At 39.0% G+C, this 20,701-nt stretch overlaps 1 protein-coding gene across 2 annotated transcripts in view; it reads left to right on the top strand.

The window, feature by feature from the left end:
• LOC144592771 (arf-GAP with SH3 domain, ANK repeat and PH domain-containing protein 1-like) overlaps positions 1-20,701 on the top strand; it is a 161,833-nt gene that overhangs the window by 81,716 nt on the left and 59,416 nt on the right. For both annotated transcript variants that reach the window (XM_078397758.1, XM_078397759.1), the window contains exons 11-13: positions 1,826-1,926; positions 5,120-5,189; positions 14,808-14,895. In XM_078397758.1, the coding sequence (XP_078253884.1) occupies positions 1,826-1,926; positions 5,120-5,189; positions 14,808-14,895 (259 nt within the window). The remainder of the gene's footprint in view (positions 1-1,825; positions 1,927-5,119; positions 5,190-14,807; positions 14,896-20,701) is intronic.

Genomic DNA, 20,701 nt, shown 5'->3' with positions numbered 1-20,701 from the left:
GAATGGTGGTGCTGGCTCGAGGGGCCGAATGGCCTACTCCTGCACCTATTGTCTATTGTCTAAACAGCTGGGCAATCAAAAGCAAATATGAAATGGGTGGATATGCGTTCATCAACGTGGATGAAGATGAGACGAAGCTTGTGGATCATCAAGACTGGTGTCATTCTTTTTCAGATCTTTTCTATTCTGACAATAGTGTTCCAAGGAATATTTAGTGCAGAAACAGCCAATTGGCACAGCTAGTATTTATGCTGTGCCTGAACACATGAAATCAGATAATGTACTTAAATTGGAAATAACATATTGAATGCGGTACAAAGAATCTTTAATAACAAGAATTTTTTACAGTTCGGAAATTAAAATTGCTGACTGCCTAATTCCTATTTTTTTCAAATACATATTTGAAATTCAGTAAGGCCCTTTGCTTTTGTTCATCTTGCAAAGACTCATTGTCATGTTTGTATGTTGAAATTGGCCTTACAAAATATTTTGTTTTGAAAATGTATGGTATCTGTTTATATTAACATGATAATCTTGTTATAACTGAATTATAATTGAAGCTAATTATATTTTGAGTGATACATATGGAGTACATAGAATTGAAGGCGGTATTATTCTTTTTAGTTACAATGTCAGTCAAGTTATTGATTTGCTTCTGATCGACATAAGTTTGCAACTGTTTAGTTTCAAAATCGAGGTTTAACATTTTCTTGTTTCACTACTGCTAAATCATTTACCATTATAAATCTGACAACTGTCTGTAGGAAGGAAAACCTCTTAACTTGTTTTTTTTCAGCTGATATTTAACTGATGCTTCACTTACTTCAGCTAAAATGTATTGATATTTTTACATATACTTACCACTTTTCACCCTCCTTTAAATGCCTATGCCTTTCCTGAACAAAGTCTAGGAGAGTAAGTTCAAGTTTTAATTAAAATTTGCATTACCTATATCATTCTATTTTAATTTTAATTTGCATTACCTATATCATTTTATGTTTGAAACATATCTACATTATGTTCTCCAATTTCAAATCATTGCATTAGTGTTGCTCGACATATTAAAATAATATGAATGCTAGCATGCATGACATTTGGAACTCAAAGTAATATTACAATTTGACATAAATATTTGGAAGCAAAATAATAAACCCTAGAAAAGATCTGATCTTTATTTGACACTGGTAGATGCATGTATTTAAGCAAAACTACATTCCAAATGAAGTCACGTGACATTCTAATCTGGCAAATTAAAATTTTCATGCCAATTTTTTAACATCAAATTATGCATTAATTTAATGGTCACAAATTCTACAGTATGTTTAAGTACAATTAAAGAGTTGAAAATAAACCGACTCAAGGTACAATTGGAGTTGTTTGTATAATTATTTCTGGAGATACCTAGTATTTGTCTTGTTACATGCTGTGCTTGATTTGTACATTGGATTTAAACTATAATAGTTGACCAATATTGCTTGCTCCACATTGATACGCATGTTTCAAGATTTTAAATATAATATGTTCATTTTAGCCACTGCCATCTTTGATTTAAATTAATTGAAAAGTAAGGCGTTGGTTACAGCAATTAAATTTAACTGTCAGTAGTAAATACAAACAAAACGAATTAACAAACAAGACTGATAAAAATGACCTTTCTGTCAATAGTTGGTTAGCTGAATAATACTTCAAGTTTATTTTTGCTGTACTGTGCATCCTCATTATTCTGCATGGCAATACTTTATCATGTAACATCAGTTTTGATCTCGTGTTTAAATTGCCATTGTATATTCTGTTAATAGTTTATAAACAATTGGTTTCTTTTAAGGATTCTCAAAGCAGACAGTCAGGATACAGCATGCACCAGCTTCAAGGCAATAAGGAATATGGTAGTGAGAAGAAAGGGTATCTCATGAAAAAAAGTGATGGGTATGTCAGCCTTTTTTTTATTAACATTTGTGGACTGTTGATTTCAAAATGAATGTGCATGTATTTGCTTTATACTTATACAGGTGCATGGATTTATGTGCCATCTAACTCCATTGAAATTTCTAGCATTAAAGCTGAGGATCTGGCTCAGAAAATGCAAATATTGTATTGCAAAATTTGTAAACTCTATAGATCTATTGGATTCACAATGAACTCAAAATTGGGATTCTTTCATTTAGGTTCCCAATTTTATGTTTACATTAGTATTGTATGCCTAATATATAATCCTATAAGCAATGTGAAATGTAAACTTTATTTTAGCAACATGTGTAGGAAAAAAAAACTGAAGATGCTGGTTTAAATCGAAGGTAAACACAAAATGCTGGAGTAACTCAGCGAAGAAGTCTGAAGAAGGGTCTCGACCCGAAACGTCACCCATTCCTTCTCTCCAGAGATGCTACCTGACCCGCTGAGTTACTCCAGCATTTTGTATCTACCTTTTATTTTAGCAACACATCGTGTATGTTTTCTGCATCAGATATTGAGCTTTAATGTTGACATTTTAAATGGAAAGACTCTAAGGGGAGTAAGAGACACCTGTGGCTGAAAGGGAAGTCAAGGACAGCATAAAAATTAAGGAGAGGAAGTATAACATAGCAAAGAGAAGTGGGAAGACAGAGGATTGGGACTCTTTTAAAGAGCAACAAAAGTTAACTAAAAAGGCAATACGGGGAGAAAAGATGAGGTACGAGGGTAAACTAGCCAATAATATAAAGGAGGATAGCAAAAGTTTTTTTAGGTACGTGAAGAGAAAAAAATAGTCAAGGCAAATGTGGGTCCCTTGAAGACAGAAGCAGGGGAATTTATTATGGGGAACAAAGAAATGGCAGACGAGTTAAACCGTTACTTTGGATCTGTCTTTACTGAGGAAGATACACACAATCTCCCAAATGTTCTAGGGGCCAGAGAACCTAGGGTGATGGAGGAACTGAAGGAAATCCACATTAGGCAGGAAATGGTTTTGGGTAGACTGATGGGACTGAAGGCTGATAAATCCCCAGGGCCTGGTGGTCTGCATCCCAGGGTACTTAAGGAGGTGGCTCTAGAAATAGTGGAAGCATTGGAGATTATTTTTCAATGTTCTATAGATTCAGGATCAGTTCCTGTGGATTGGAGGATAGCAAATGTTATCCCACTTTTTAAGAAAGGAGGGAGAGAGAAAACGGGTAATTATAGACCAGTTAGTCTGACATCAGTGGTGGGGAAGATGCTGGAGTCAATTATAAAAGACGAAATTGCTGAGCATTTGGATAGCAGTAACAGGATCATTCCGAGTCAGCATGGATTTACGAAGGGGAAATCATGCTTGACAAATCTACTGGAATTTTTTGAGGATGTAACTAGGAAAATTGACAGGGGAGAGTCAGTGGATGTGGTGTACCTCGACTTTCAGAAAGCCTTCGACAAGGTCCCACATAGGAGATTAGTGGGCAAAATTAGAGCACATGGTATTGGGGGTAGGGTACTGACATGGATAGAAAATTGGTTGACAGACAGAAAGCAAAGAGTGGGGATAAATGGGTCCCTTTCGGAATGGCAGGCAGTGACCAGTGGGGTACCGCAAGGTTCTGTGCTGGGACCCCAGCTATTTACGATATACATTAATGACTTAGATGAAGGGATTAAAAGTACCATTAGCAAATTTGCAGATGATACTAAGCTGGGAGGTAGTGTGAATTGTGAGGAAGATGCAATAAGGCTGCAGGGTGACTTGGACAGGTTGTGTGAGTGGGCGGATACATGGCAGATGCAGTTTAATGTAGATAAGTGTGAGGTTATTCACTTTGGAAGTAAGAATAGAAAGGCAGATTATTATCTGAATGGTGTCAAGTTAGGAAGAGGGGATGTTCAATGAGATCTGGGTGTCCTAGTGCATCAGTCACTGAAAGGAAGCATGCAGGTACAGCAGGCAGTGAAGAAAGCCAATGGAATGTTGGCCTTCGTAACAAGAGGAGTTGAGTATAGGAGCAAAGAGGTCCTTCTACAGTTGTACCGGGCCCTGGTGAGACCGCACCTGGAGTACTGTGTGCAGTTTTGGTCTCCAAATTTGAGGAAGGATATTCTTGCTATTGAGGGCGTGCAGCGTAGGTTCACTAGGTTAATTCCCGGAATGGCGGGACTGTCGTATGTTGAAAGGCTGGAGCAATTAGGCTTGTATACACTGGAATTTAGAAGGATGAGGGGGGATCTTATTGAAACATATAAGATAATTAGGGGATTGGACACATTAGAGGCAGGAAACATGTTCCCAATGTTGGGGGAGTCCAGAACAAGGGGCCACAGTTTAAGAGTAAGGGGTAGGCCATTTAGAACGGAGATGAGGAAGAACTTTTTCAGTCAGAGTGGTGAAGGTGTGGAATTCTCTGCCTCAGAAGGCAGTGGAGGCCAGTTCGTTGGATGCTTTCAAGAGAGAGCTGGATAGAGCTCTTAAGGATAGCGGAGTGAGGGGGTATGGGGAGAAGGCAGGAATGGGGTACTGATTGAGAGTGATCAGCCATGATCGCATTGAATGGCGGTGCTGGCTTGAAGGGCTGAATGGCCTACTCCTGCACCTATTGTCTATAGAAATTGCACAGCTTTTTAAATAGAGAAGCAGTTTTGATCTTTGATTTTCCCCTCAAAATTTTTGAAATCTGAACTGTGGTAATTGCTGAGTAGAATGCAGGAAGAATCTGAAAAATGATGCAATTAGTCACTGACTTTTGTGGAGTCCAAGGGCAGTTATAATGAGAAGCATCATAGCTGCATGAAGATGCGCATTGGAAAGAGGCAAAGAGAATAATAGTCCCAGAAACCATTTGAATTTTGTTTGTATAATTATGGAATATCATGTCAGGCATTTTGTTTTTGGGGTAGAAGGATGCTTTATTAATTAATGATGAAATCTCTTAGAATTGTAAGGAGAAATACTGCCAGTTAGAAGGACTGATATCTGAAACATTAATATTTCACTTTTCATTGACGCTCACATTCCTAAACATATTGATACATTCCCTAGTCTTAATAGATTTCTGGACTTAAATCCAAAGTAGATGCATTATGAAGATGTATCTGTTTCTGGGCGTGTTTAATGAGATATTGTTATTAATTGTACTACATGAAGTGAAACTATTTGGATTTTTTTTAACTTTAGCCTCCGAAAAGTCTGGCAGCGACGAAAATGTACAGTCAAGAATGGCTACCTAACTATATCACATGCAACTGTGAGTAATGTTTATTCATATTTTCCCACACTGAAGGATTTTGGGAACTCATCAGATATTTGGGAACTAATTAGTGGCATCATTAGCATATGTATTAATGAGTACTAATAAACATTTTCTGAAGATTTGAGGATCATTGTGAACACATTACAAAAATATAAATAGAGGAGCACAATTTAATAATAAATGTATTTTCTTCAAGTGATATGATCTTAGAATTAATGAATAGCAAAATATATCTGGATCATCTGGCATGCTCTGTAAAATTGTAAACCTTGGTACATCAGTACATTAAAACTCGCCTTAATACTACCTAGAATAGTGCTGCTTGGTTATGTTGTACCTGGTCAGTGGAAAACAATTTATTAAATATTTAGTGCAAAGATACAAAAACGTCAAAATGATAAAGCTGTTAAACCAGCTGCTAAATTGGTTGAACCTGCTGCTGAATGTAACTATCTTGATTGCATTCGCTCTACCAATGAGAGCATATTACATCATTCTAGCTGGACAATTGAAAACTTAGTGAGAAATTAGCAAGAAGCTGGAGTGCAGTCCTGACCTCCATCTTTAATTAGACTTTATCTTGCACAGAATGTTGTATCCTTTATCTGTGCATTGTGGACGGCTTGATTGTATTCATGCATCATTTTTTCTTGGACTGGATAGCACGCAAACAAAAGCTTTTCAAATAGAGGACTTGATGAGCTGAATGGCCAAATTCTGCTCCTATGTCTTATGATCAGTCTGAAAAAGGGTCACAACCCAAAACATGTCTGCTCATTCCCTCCACAGATGCTTACTGATCCCCTGAGTTCCTCGAGCACTTTATGAAATTGTTAGATTTTTCTTTTGTGACTATGTTTATGTTTCTCTTCCAGTACAGTTGAATAATTGTACAAAATCCCTGTCATTTTTTGGAACATTTTGATAAGATTACTGGGTGGAGTATAAAGAAACAAATGAATCATATGCAATGTATCTAATAAAGCTGAAAACAAGGTGAAGATCAGCATTAAAAAAAGCTGATAATGCAAAGGAAAATGGGCTCAGCTAACAAATTTGGGACATGAGTTTGGTATGACATGGTGCAACCCGCAACCAATAAGTTCAGTAATGATGTAAAGGCAAAAGTTGAAATAACTAAGATAGTAATTATTATTGCACTCGTATTTTTTCCAAATTATTAAAGGGAAAAATAAGCTCTGGTAGTAGATGATTTGATTCACGCAGGGGAAATATGGCCTTTTTGTTGCTTCTTCATTCCTCTAATTGTTTATTTGTTTCAGTGAATACTGCCTGTTTCTCCTTTCAGGATATCTTTTGTTACCTATTGAGATAATGGTTCCTGTTAAATAATGTCAAAGAAGCTAGTTGATTTGTTCTGAAAAAGAAGGAATATTGCTCTGGATTTGCATTCCACCAATCATCCTAAAATTAAATCAATTGCATGTGATTAGTTTGCCTACAAAGCTGCCTAAGTACAAGTCCTGCCTGGGAAAGACTGGATAGACTCGGCTTGTACTCGCTGGAATTTAGAAGATTGAGGGGGGATCTTATAGAAACTTACAAAATTCTTAAGGGGTTGGACAGGCTAGATGCAGGAAGATTGTTCCCAATGTTGGGGAAGTCCAGAACAAGGGGTCACAGTTTAAGGATAAGGGGGAAGTCTTTTAGGACCGAGATGAGAACGTTTTTTTTCACACAGAGAGTGGTGAATCTGTGGAATTCTCTGCCTGATTTGAACGAGGGAATTGAATGCAACATCTCCAAGTTTGCGGATGACACGAAGCTGGGGGGCAGTGTTAGCTGTGAGGAGGATGCTACGAGGCTGCAACGTGACTTGGATAGGTTAGGTGAGTGGGCAAAGGCATGGCAGATGCATTATAATGTGGATAAATGTGAGGTTATCCACTTTGGTGGCAAGAACAGGAAAGCAGTCTATTATCTGAATGGTGGCCGATTAGGAGAAGGGGAGATGCAACGAGACCTGGGTGTCGTGGTACACCAGTCATTGAAAGTAGGCATGCAGGTGCAGCAGGCAGTGAAGAAAGCGAATGGTATGTTGGCATTCATAGCGAGGGGATTTGAATATAGGAGCAGGGAGGTTCTGCTGCAGTTGTACAGGGCATTGGTGAGACCACACCTGGAGTATTGCGTACAGTTTTGGTCTCCTAATCTGAGGAAAGACATTCTTGCCATAGAGGGAGTACAGAGAAGGTTCACCAGATTGATTCCTGGGATGGCAGGACTTTCATATGAAGAAAGACTGGATAGACTCGGCTTGTACTCGCTGGAATTTAGAAGATTATGGGGGGATCGTATAGAAACTTACAAAATTCTTAAGGGGTTGGACAGGCTAGATGCAGGAAGATTGTTCCTGATGTTGGGGAAGTCCAGAACAAGGGGTCACATTTTAAGGATAAGGGGGAAGTCTTTTAGGACCGAGATGAGAACGTTTTTTTTCACATAGAGAGTGGTGAATCTGTGGAATTCTCTGCCACAGAAGGTAGTTGAGGCCAGTTCATTGGCTATATTTAAGAGGGAGTTAGATGTGGCCCTTGTGGCTAAAGGGATCAGGGGGTATGGAGAGAAGGCAGGTACGGGATACTGAGTTAGATGATCAGCCATGATTATATTGAATGGCGGTGCAGGCTCTAAGGGCCGAATGGCCTACTCCTGCACCTATTTTCTATGTTTCTATATACTTTCATTCCGCACTTCGAAATATTTCCACAAAACAAGGGTACAACAGATACTTTTCTGCTAATGTTCTAACCGTCAGCAACTATACTAATGCTGGGTGAGATAAGGATGAGAAGCTGATTTAAATATGGGAGATTTTTAAAAAGTGGGAAAATTAGGTTATCTCCTTCATCTAACTAACCAACTGCGGAATAAATGTCACTCCATTCATTCTATTCATACTATATCATTTTGCATTGTGCTCTCCCCAGTTCACCTCTCGTACCATCTCTATACTCTTCCCACACCCTCCAATAACATTGAACTACAAATCTGCAATTGTACTGTCCCATTTGTCCAATTTAACCTGAGCATTTTCTGCATTAGCTTTCCTTCCTCTTAATCTTTTAGAGCAAAAAAATGTTTTGTACTCCTCTTTCTCTTGACTGATACTTTTTAGTGTTTGTGTTCATCTGGAGTACCCTTGCCATATCTGATAAACTGTGAGCTAAAGTTCACAGTTCAAATTCTTCACGCAGTGACCCTTACCAATATGTTGCAGTGCCGATCCATGACACACCCATTTCGAATAACTACATGTCCACTTGTTGGAATATCTCAGGCCCTTATCCAAACCCTTTGACATCAGATAATTGCCAACCCCCGATTTTATCAAATCCAAACACCCTTCAATTCCTGAATAACGCCATTCGACATCTCTGATTGCAAAACATGTCTTTTAGCTTCCCAAAGCTACTTATTTTTTTCTTTATGTGCATGTAGCATATTACTCGGGTATTACAGTAAAAATACACACTAATTTGTTTTGTTCAATTTGAAGCGACTTTAGTTGCAGAATATTACTTTATTCCATTGGCAAATATTTCCCCTATGCTATTGTATTCCCTGGGATTGGTCAAAGACCCACATTATTATGAAATGCAACATCACTGTTTCTTTTCAATATTATATGGTAAAAGTTTAGTCAATAGCCCATTGTTTCTATAAGGTGTAATTTTTTTCAATTTTCTCAGAATTATTTACAGTTGACGATTAATGTTTTTTCATTTAATATTTTAATTTAACAACTGAGAAAATGGTGAAATAAAGATGTGGTTATAAAATTTGTCCTTATTAAAATGTGCCCATGAATTCAGAACTCCTTCCAAATCAGTAAAATCAAGGGCATGGAAGATTTAGAAAATAGGAGTTAATGAATGAAATGGGCAAAGAATATCTTGTTTCCTACTAATCCAAGTACATGTTCTGTATTAAAAAATAATGAATATTTAGGTTAGATCAGATGACTTAGATCACCTGCAATTTAAAAAAAAGAAAACCTCAAGTTAGGTAATATTTATGGAAAGAGAAATGTAGGTAATGCTTTAGGTGGAGACATTCATCAGAGCTGGGTAAGAGTAATAAAAAGGGTGGTTGTAATTGGATCGGACATAGGAAAACTCTGATTTGGTTGAGGCCAAGCCAGGTGGATTAATGGGAGCAGTTAGAGGGTGATTATGCTTCTTTGTATTGCAAATAGCAGGGCAGTGGCACACGCCATGCCTATGGTTCAGACTTTACGAATAGAAAGGAAAAACTGATAAACCTGCAGCAAAAATGACCAGTTCTGATGCAGATAGAGAAATCAAGTTACTGAAAGTTGGCAAATTCAATATTGAATGAAGAAGGCTGCATTGTACACTGAAGGAAGATGAGGTGTTATTCCTCAAGACTGTCAAGGATCTCATTATAACATTGTAAGAGGTCACTGATAAATAGATCACAGTGGGTCAATCCTATGTACTGAACACTGGTGCTCAACACAGTCTGCTTATACTTTCTCCAAATGGAATAAACTACATTTTAAATATTGAATGCAGTACACTAGATTGGACAAAATACAAATAAATTGTTGCTTCACTTGGTTGGACTGTTAGGGTCCCGAGACGATGGGACGGGAAGAGGTGAAAAGAAAGATGTTGCATCGCCTGGGGTTGCATATATAACCTGGAGAACCGTTGGTAGCAATGGAGTCACAAAAGGAGCTGCCCCTTTGAAAAGGGGAAGTGCATCGAGACCTTGGTATCCTTGTACACCAGTCACTGAAAGTAAGTGTGCAGGTACAGCAGGCAGTGAGGAAAGCTAATGGCATGTTGGCCTTCATAACGAGGGATTTGAATACAGGAGCAAAGAAGTCCTTCTGCAGTTGTATAGGCCCCTGGTGAGACCACATCTGGAGTATTGTGTACAGTTTTGGTCTCCTAATTTGAGGAAGCACATCCTTGCTATTGAGGCAGTGCACTGTAGGTTCACGAGGTTAATCCCTGGGATGGAGGAACTGTCATGAGGGAAGATTGGAAAGACTAGGCTTGTATTCGCTGGAGTTTAGAAGGATGAGAGGGGATCTTATAGAGACGTATAAAATTATAAAAGGACTAGACAAGCTAGATGCAGGAAAAATGTTCCCAATGTTGTGGGAGTCCAGAACCAGAGGACACAGTCTAAGAATAAAGGGGAGGCCATTTAAAACCGAGGTGAGAAGAAACCTTTTCACCCAGAGTTGTGAATTTGTGGAATTCTCTGCCACAGAAGGTAGTGGAAGCCAATTCACTGGATGAATGTAAAAGAGAGTTAGAGCTCTTGGGGCTAGCGGAATCAAGGGATATGCGGTGAAGACAGGCACAGGTTACTGATTGTAGATGATCAGCCATGATCACAATGAATGGCGGTGCTAGCTCGCAGGGCCAACTGGCCTCCTCCTGCACCTATTTTCTATGTTTCTATGAAATGTTGAAAGGACTGATGAGGGAATGATGGTGATGAAATGTTATTTGGAATTGATGGAAATTGCAGAGGATGATTTATTGAAAGCGTAGGCTAGTAGGGTAGATGATGAAGGTTTGGGAAAGTCGCTATGTTTTATTGAGGAAATGAGAGCAGTAAATAGATGTGATGCAGCTAAGGACTGTCCACTATGATAGAGGGGAAGTCACAGTTCAGGAAGATGGAAAACATTTTAGAGGCACTTGTGTGGAAAGTGTAATTATTGGAGCAAATACCAACATTATGGCAAGATGTAGATTTATTCAAAATATTTATCCTGGGAACATAGCTCAAATGTCTAATCATCAATATTTTATAAGAAATGGGAGCAGAACTAGTCTATTTGAAAATGATCATACAAGTACAAATAACAAAAATAGTGAGGGCATGCTAACTGAAGAAATGTTTAATATATTGTTTGAGCACCTATAAGGTAGCAGTGAGCACACAAACATGTCCCGGTTTCCCTTTGTTCGTACCTGTGCCATTTTTATTCATTTATGCTGGCAAATTGATAATTGTAATAATTAGCTAACTGTTTAATGCTGCATCCTACTGTCTACATTTCTGAATAATTGCTAGGCAGCATGCCGTGACTGTATGGGGGCTTGTCTCAGTAATTCTACTGTTTTGTTGAATGGAAAAATGCATGCTTCTACCACTAGCATTTACTGAATTGATTTATGGTTTCTCAGGGCATGGTAAATAAAATTATAATTAGTAGGTTCTTGAGAGGTGAAAACACCATTGTGAATATCTAACATTACTGAAACAAAACCTTTTGGATCTAAAGCAAAATTACATTAGAGTAGTGCTTCAAATCTCAGTTCACACGAGACAAATGAATGTTATGCCCAGTCATGAGTTGAAATGCCCCAAAACACTGATTCTTACTATTATTGTCTGTATTTAGCTTTATCTTTCTTTGCAGTATACGTGGGTAGGGGGTTGGATTGGGTGTGATTATAAGCTATTTTAGAGTACAGATAGTTCTGCAATAATGCAACTTTTATCTTCCTAAGAAACCTCATATTTGTGAAAATTACATTATAAATACAATTCTGCCAATGGGGGAAAAAGTGGGAGTTAGGGTTCGAGAGTTTCAAACTCGCAATAATTAAAGTTGTTCTTCCACAGGAATTTCAAAAGTAAAGTTTTTGTTTAATAACTATATGTTTATTTTTGTTACTGCAAACTAGAGTTACTAAAGAATGTCAATTTAATAGTGTCATTGCATAAGTGTCAATGGAAATGATAGGTTTTTGACTTCCCTGCTGAAACCGACACTGTTCTCTTAGGGGACAATGGTGTCTGATTAAAATGTAGAAACAAGCAACTGCAGATGCTGGTTGCAAAAAAAACTGTTGGAGTAACTAGCAGCATCACTGCAGAACGTAGATAGGTGACATTTTGTGTCAGGATCCTTCTTCAGACTGATTGTAAAGGCGGGGGGAGAGAAAGCAGAAAGAGAAGAGTGCAGGACAAAACCTGGCAGATAATATGTGAATATGTGCATCCAGGTGAGGGAGAGTTTAAAAGGCAGATGGTTGGACAAAGGCTAGAGATGAAAAGACAGAGGTGTGAGACAAAAATGATTGAAGAGTTCGAATTGTGAAGCCAGAGAAGGGAACATAGGTGGAAAGGAAGAGGGAGGGGAGAAAAAAGTGCGAGTCCAGGTGGGGCATGGGAGAGAGGGATGAGTGGGGAAGAAAGGGCGGGTGGGGAAAGAAGGGGGGGGGGGGTTTACCTAAGCCCTCGCCCCCTCTTCCCCTTCTGATTATGCAGGAATGTTGCATGTGCTTGTGATGCTGCTGTAAGCAAGCCTTTTATTGTTCCTACACCTGACTGGACTTGTGCATGTGACATATGCTCTTGCCATGCTGACCCTTTCCAACCTTTGAATAGAAAAACAGGAGCAACTGAGGTTTGCAATAGGTAACTAAGAACTGAAGCTACCATTCATGCCTCATTGCTATCCTTTATCCATTTAGATCAACCAAATTTCTATGCCATTAAGCCTTGAAGACCAATATTTTATAGCAGCAGAATTGAAACCGACATCAACAATAATTGAGTTGGGTCATATTGGGGAAATGAGGTTCTCACAGGTAGCACTTGTCAACATTATTTTCCACATAATCGTCCTTTTTTTGTTGATTTATTGAATCCCTTTTGTGCACAACAGATTGTGCTTCCTTAAAACAGCTACTTGTGGCTGATATTTTAAAAGTGGATCAGTGTAGGAGGAATTTCTGATGCATGCTTGTTTGGCATATTTGCTGCTGAATTCTGTTGTTAACACCCTAGAAAAAGGTATTTGTACAAAAAACTACTCTTTTGATGGATGTATTGCATACGAGGTAATCTTTTCCTGTCCAAAATTTTTCGTAGTTTCATTGTTTTTTAAATTATTCATGAAAAAATAAATATTTTTTGATATGCTTTTCTTTAAAAGTATATTTCTTACAATTTTAAAAGTATATTTGCAAGCTTAAACAACCAAGCTTGTTTTTTGAAATACTTTGTGAAGGCTTTGTGAAATACTTCCATAAACATTTACAATGTGTGGATTAGAATAAGGCCTGCCTGGAAAATTCTAATGGAAGCCTGTGACTCTGAAATTTTAGAATCTATTTGATTTTAAATTAAAATGAAATAATGTAAACATTTTCAAAAATGTTAAAGTGGAAAAACATTTTAGATAGTTTAAATGCATTGTAAATAAACATTTTTTTCAAAAATGTAACAAAAATCGAAATTCTTCCCCTCAATCTGCAAAACCCATTCAAATAAATAGGCATGTAAATTTTAAACATAGAAAATATGTGCAGGAGTAGGCCATTCAGCCCTTCGAATCATTCAATATGATCATGTCTGATTATCCAAAATCAGTACCCTGTTCCTGGTTTTTCCCACATCCCTTGATTCCTTTAGCCCTAAATCTAACTCTCTTGCACACAATACTCCAGGTGCAGTCTCACCAGGGCCCTGTACAACTGCAGTAGGACCTCCTTGCTCCCAAACTCAAATCCTTTTGCAATGAAGGCCGACATGCCATTAGCTTTCTTCACTGCTTGCTGTACCTGCTGCTTACTTTCAGTGACTGATGTACAAGGACACCCAGGTCTCATTGCACCTTCCCTTTTCCTAATCTGACACCATTCAGATAATAATCTGCCTTCCTGTTCTTGCCACTGAAGTGGATAACCTCATTTATCCACATTATACTGCATCTGCCCACTCACCCAACCTGTCCAAGCCACCCTGCATCCATGTCAATGCCTACCCCCCAATACCACGTGCTCTAATTTTGCACACTAATCTCTTGTGTGGGACCTTGTCATAGGCTTTTTGAAAGTCCAGATACACCACATCCACTGGCTCGCCCTTATCCATTCTACTTGTTACTTCCTCAAAAAATTCCAGAAGCTTAGTTAAGCATGATTTCCCCTTCAAAAATTCATGCTGACTTTGACCGATCCTGTCGCTGCTTTCCAAATGCACTGCTATTACATCTTTAATAATCGACTCAAGCATCTTCCCCACTTCCGATGTAAGGGTAACTGGTCTGTAATTTCCTGTTTTTTTCTCCCTCCTTTCTTAAAAGGCAGGGTTACATTTGCTACCCTCCAGTCCACAGGAACTGATCCAGTCTATAGAACATGGAACATTGGAAAATGACACAATTTCTAAGCATATGGCATTTGCAAATCTCAGCAAGACCCTGGTCTGCCACTGGAATACATGTGGAGTCCAGTGAAGTCTGAAGAAGGCCCCCAACCTGAAACATTGCCTATCCATTACATCCACAGATGCTGCCTGACCCATGGTGTTACTTCACTAACTCACAAAAGCTTTATAATGTTTGTTAAGTTTTGGAAATTTTGATTTTTGCTTGGAAAATGTTCATATTAAATTCAGCTTCACTGAGATTAATAAACAGTGCAAGAAAGACTTGTGTCAAAGCAAAACTGGAAAATAAATACTTTGAAAATACCTTTTATTCCCAGTGACTTCCTTTTCAGCCACATTGATAGTCATTGATTGTGAACATTTTGTCATCTGAATCATTTTGATATTTATGCTTTCTAATATATTTTGCCTCTTTAGACCAACAGGCAACCAGCAAGACTAAATTTACTGACATGCCAGGTGAAGCCCACTGCAGATGAGAAAAAATGTTTTGACTTAATATCACGTACGTTTTTTCTTATTAATTGGCATATGTGTTAAATATGAAATTATTTGGATGTTTTGTAGTTTTCCTGTTTCAACCTTTTCTACAGATTTGCTAAGATTTTTTATAAAATATATATTTCACCTGTTTGCAATAAATATTAGAATACTTTGTCAGTGTGCATGAATCTCAATTCTTTATATGCATTGCAAGTTGTTCAAAGCTTTTAAACAAACACCGTTTCAGCATCAGATCCGAGTGAAAATAATTACCATAAATGATGAAAATATATCTTTTGTTCTAAATGTATTGCTCTAGATTTGAAAGTTTCTTTTGAATGATTGTAAGAGGTGCATCCGTGATGGACAACTTAAATTAGAGTTAATACTGACCGAGGGATTAAGCCTAACCTACAGTATTCATCTCAAGCGAAGTACCAATTGTTGTAAAAATACCCCATTTCCATTGCCCTGCAATGTTATTTAATGTCAGTATCCTCTCCCAGGCCAACATCCCCTTCCAGGCCAACATCCCCAGCATTGAGGTTTTGATTATGATCAACTAACCATGGTGGTCAGGCCATATTTTCCACATGCCTACAGAAGTAAAACTCTACATTGAATTCTATCACAGCAAGAGATTTCTTGGAGGAGTTAGAAAATGCATCAAGGTCATTCTCAAGGTTCTCCTTGAAAATTGAAACGTTTTCACAGACCCATGGAAATTCCTGACCTGGACTGCTCAAACTGGAGAATGAACATGCAGAAAGACAGCCCTTCTGATGTCTCTATGATAGGAGAAAGAGGAGGCCAAATACAAATTGTGGGTACGGATTGTGGGATGATCAGCCATGATCACATTGAATGGCGGTGCTGGCTTGAAGGGCCAAATGGCCTACTCTTGCACTTATTGTCTAAAAAAAACACCTAAAGGAACATTCAACATTCTAAACAACCCACCTCCTCTCCCTGTTGAATGCCATCTGTCTTCATTCACCATCTAGGGTGGTGAATCTGTGGAATTCATTTCCACAAAAAATTGTGGAAGCCAAGTTAAGGCAGAGATAAATAGATTCTTGATTTGTATGGGTGTCAGAGGTTATGGGGAGAAGGCAGGAGAATGGGGTTAGCAGGGAGAGATAGATCAGCCATGTTTGAATGGTGGAATAGAATTGATGGGCCAAATGGCCTAACTCTGCTCCTAACTCTGTGTTTACTGAGGAGGATACACACAATCTCCCAAATGTTCTAGGGGCCGGAGAACCTAGGGTGATGGAGGAACTGAAGGAAATCCACATTAGGCAGGAAATGGTTTTGGGTAGACTGATGGGACTGAAGGCTGATAAATCCCCAGGGCCTGATGGTCTGCATCCCAGGGTACTTAAGGAGGTGGCTCTAGAAATAGTGGAAGCATTGGAGATCATTTTCCAATGTTCTATAGATTCAGGATCAGTTCCTGTGGATTGGAGGATAGCAAATGTTATCCCACTTTTTAAGAAAGGAGGGAGAGAGAAAACGGGTAATTATAGACCAGTTAGTCTGACATCAGTGGTGGGGAAGATGCTGGAGTCAATTATAAAAGACGAAATTGCTGAGCATTTGGATAGCGGTAACAAGATCATTCCGAGTCAGCATGGATTTACGAAGGGGAAATCATGCTTGACAAATCTACTGGAATTTTTTGAGGATGTAACTAGGAAAATTGACAGGGGAGAGTCAGTGGATGTGGTGTACCTCGACTTTCAGAAAGCCTTCGACAAGGTCCCACATAGGAGATTAGTGGGCAAAATTAGAGCACATGGTATTGGGGGTAGGGTACTGACATGGATAGAAAATTGGTTGACAGACAGAAAGCAAAGAGTGGGGATAAATGGGTCCCTTTCGGAATGGCAGGCAGTGACCAATGGGGTACCGCAAGGTTCGGTGCTGGGACCCCAGGTATTTACGATATACATTAATGACTTAGATGAAGGGATTAAAAGTACCATTAGCAAATTTGCAGATGATACTAAGCTGGGGGGTAGTGTGAATTGTAAGGAAGATGCAATAAGGCTGCAGGGTGACTTGGACAGGTTGTGTGAGTGGGCGGATACATGGCAGATGCAGTTTAATGTAGATAAGTGTGAGGTTATTCACTTTGGAAGTAAGAATAGAAAGGCAGATTATTATCTGAATGGTGTCAAGTTAGGAAGAGGGGATGTTCAACGAGATCTGGGTATCCTAGCGCATCAGTCACTGAAAGGAAGCATGCAGGTACAGCAGGCAGTGAAGAAAGCCAATGGAATGTTGGCCTTCGTAACAAGAGGAGTTGAGTATAAGAGCAAAGAGGTCCTTCTACAGTTGTACCGGGCCCTGGTGAGACCGCACCTGGAGTACTGTGTGCAGTTTTGGTCTCCAAATTTGAGGAAGGATATTCTTGCTATTGAGGGCGTGCAGCGTAGGTTCACTAGGTTAATTCCCGGAATGGCGGGACTGTCGTATGTTGAAAGGCTGGAGCAATTAGGCTTGTATACACTGGAATTTAGAAGGATGAGGGGGGATCTTATTGAAACATATAAGATAATTAGGGGATTGGACACATTAGAGGCAGGAAACATGTTCCCAATGTTGGGGGAGTCCAGAACAAGGGGCCACAGTTTAAGAATAAGGGGTAGGCCATTTAGAACGGAGATGAGGAAGAACTTTTTCAGTCAGAGAGTGGTGAAGGTGTGGAATTCTCTGCCTCGGAAGGCAGTGGAGGCCAGTTCGTTGGATGCTTTCAAGAGAGAGCTGGATAGAGCTCTTAAGGATAGCGGAGTGAGGGGGTATGGGGAGAAGGCAGGAAAGGGGTACTGATTGAGAGTGATCAGCCATGATCGCATTGAATGGCGGTGCTGGCTCGAAGGGCTGAATGGCCTACTCCTGCACCTATTGTCTATTGTCTATCACTTATGATCTTGGCGTTGGCAGAACTAACCCTTGACCCTGAGTGCCGAAGAAAGAAAATAAATGCAAATATTAAATACATTTTCTCATAAATAGATATTGTAACTTTTCCTGAATCATACTCCATTGATAATAATGATTTGTGTTTTTTGGAAAATAACTTCCAAAAATGTTTTATGGTGATTGGAATTGTTCTAACTTCTAATTATGTATGGGGATGCTGTATGGGGATCCCCTTATGTAAAGGGATCATCTCAAAGTGCATTTATCATGTCCCTTATATTTAAATCTATCTCTTATGTTCTACTAAAATTCAGGACCAGGTCCTGAATCGTATGGAACCGTATTGTTAACAGCCTTATAGTTCGGAAACCATCAACCTTTGAGTCAACTGAATTCAAATTGCGAATCGTTCCATGGATTTTTACTTTTTTAACCAGACTGTGTAATAGGCCTTGTCAAAAGCTTGTTTAAAATCCACAACTAGTTTTTGCATCATTTGCAAACTGGACAGTTTGAATCTTTTTACTAGGGTGGCTATGTCAGACAAAAGGGCATAGCTTTAAGGTGAAAGGGGCAACATTTTAAGGAGATGTGCCTGTCAAGTTTTTTTTTAAGAGGGTGGTGGGTGTCTGGAAATTGTTGCCAGAGGTGGTGGTGAAGGTGTTTAAGATGATTTTATGTAGGCACATGGATATGCAGGGAACGGAGGGGTATGAGTCAATTGCATGAGATTAGCGTAGCTTGGCATAGATATTGTGAACTGAGGGTGTGTACCTCTGCTATACTTTTCTTCATTCGATGTTCTTTATCCTGGTCTCTAAATTTATATCGAAAATTACTATATTTTACAAGAAACAAAATAAGGATTCAGAGTGGCGCATTGTCATAGTGGGTAGAGCTGATGGCCAGCAGCATCAAAAATCCAGGCTCAATCCTGACCTCTGGTGTTGTTAAGTTGAATTTGCACATTATCCCTTTGCCTGTGTGAGTTTCCTCTGGGTGCTCCAGTTTTCCTCCCATATTCTAAAGACGTGCAGGTTTGTACGTAAATTGCCATGTGTTTTTAAAGAAAATTCTGTCTCTCTCTCTCTCTCTCCCCCTCAAACCTTCCCCACCCCTCTTTCATTTTCAACTTTTCTCCTGTGTGAATCTATCCGCAGCTTTCCCTCCTACCAGAGAATGGTGTAGTCACCTAATTGAGTATCTTCCTGAATTACACAATAGGTTATTCTTGGCATTTCTTGGAATGACTCTCATGATCCTTTCTAGACAAAATTCCTCCCGACGACTATCTTGCACACCAAAATTACAGATCTAGGGTCATGTAAACCAGGCAAATAAACTACAAGAGTTTAGATTAGTTTCCTGAACATTTCGTTTCACACCAGTTGGATTGTGGGGAAGTGATGATCGAAATCTTTAAAATAATCTGAGTACAATCGAATCCCCACAAATAATCTATACTTTAAAAAAATCTGTTGCAACAAACAACCTCAGTTGAAATTTTAATTATAGTACACCGTTTAGGTTTTATTGTAACTGAACTCAAGGATTGAGACTATGGTGCTTGATTGCAAAGATAAATCAATAAATAGTGTTTGGTTGACATCCGGAACTGATTGCTAAAGCAGTGAAAGATGTTTAGGTTTATTATTGTCATGTGTATTGAGGTACAGTTTTGCATGGTATCCAATCAGATCAGATAATACTATCTCTAAATATAATTACATCAAACTCAAGAAGAACAGGTGGAACAAAGGGAAAGATATAGACTGCAAAATATGGTTCTCGGCATTGTCGCGCAGCAGTTCGATAGACAAAGCCCTATGTCCGCAATGGGGTAGAGATGACTAGGACAGTGCCCTACCTTATGGAAGGACCATTCACAAGCCTGGTAACAGAGAAGAAGCTGTTCTTACATGATGCGTGCTTTCAGGCTTCTGTTCCCATTGCCCGATTGGAGCAGATGTGATCTCTTTCGAAGGTGTACATTGACATACACACAGACAACACCTTGAATTTAAACTTTTTCGGTTGTAATACAATCTGTTTTCGTTAATATAGTTAATTAATTGAATAGAAAATACACTTGAGTATACATTAATTTGGGGAAAATTGAACTTTACTTTAGTTTATTGTCATGTGTACCAAGGTACAGTGAAAAGTTTTTGTTGCGTGCTAACCAGTCAATGGAAAGACAATATATGATCACAATCAAGCCATTCAAAGTGTACAGATACCTGATAAATGGAATAACATTTAGTGCAAGATTAAGCCAGTAAAGTCTGATCAAAAGTAGTCTGAGGGTCTCCAATGAGGTAGATAATAGTTCAGGACTGCTCTAGTTGTGGTGGAATGGTTCAGTTGCCTGTTAACAGCTGGGAAGAGACTGTCCCTCAATCTAGAGGTGTGCGTTTCCACACTTCTATACCTTTTGTCCGTTGTGAGAGGGGAGAAGAGGGAGTGGCCAGGGTGAGACTCATCCTTAATTATGCTGATGGCCTTGCCGAGGCAACGTAAAGTATAAATGGAATCAATGGAAGGGAGGTTGGTTTGTGTGATGATCTGGGCTGCATTCACAATTCTCTGCAATTTCTCGTTGTCTTGGAAGGAGCTGTTCGCAAACCATGCAGTGATGTATTCCGATAAAGTGCTTTCTACGACACATCTGTCCACATTGGTGAGAGTTGTTGGGGACATGCCTAACTTCCTAAGCCTTCTAAGGAAGTAGAACATTGTGCTTTCTTGGGCATTGATCCCATATGGGTGGTCCATGAGACGGTGATATTTACTCCTCGGAATTTGAAGGTTTCAACACATTAAGTTCTTCTGAGTAAATGAACAAATGTGTGGTTTAACGTTGTTTCATTTTAAGAGTTGAGAAAACTTCACCTGCATCT

This window comes from Rhinoraja longicauda, chromosome 4 (genome assembly GCF_053455715.1).
Source record: "Rhinoraja longicauda isolate Sanriku21f chromosome 4, sRhiLon1.1, whole genome shotgun sequence".
Classification (NCBI taxonomy): Eukaryota; Metazoa; Chordata; class Chondrichthyes; order Rajiformes; family Arhynchobatidae; genus Rhinoraja; species Rhinoraja longicauda.
The sequence above is the reverse complement of the archived record's forward strand: the minus strand, read 5'-3'. Positions and strand labels throughout refer to the sequence as shown.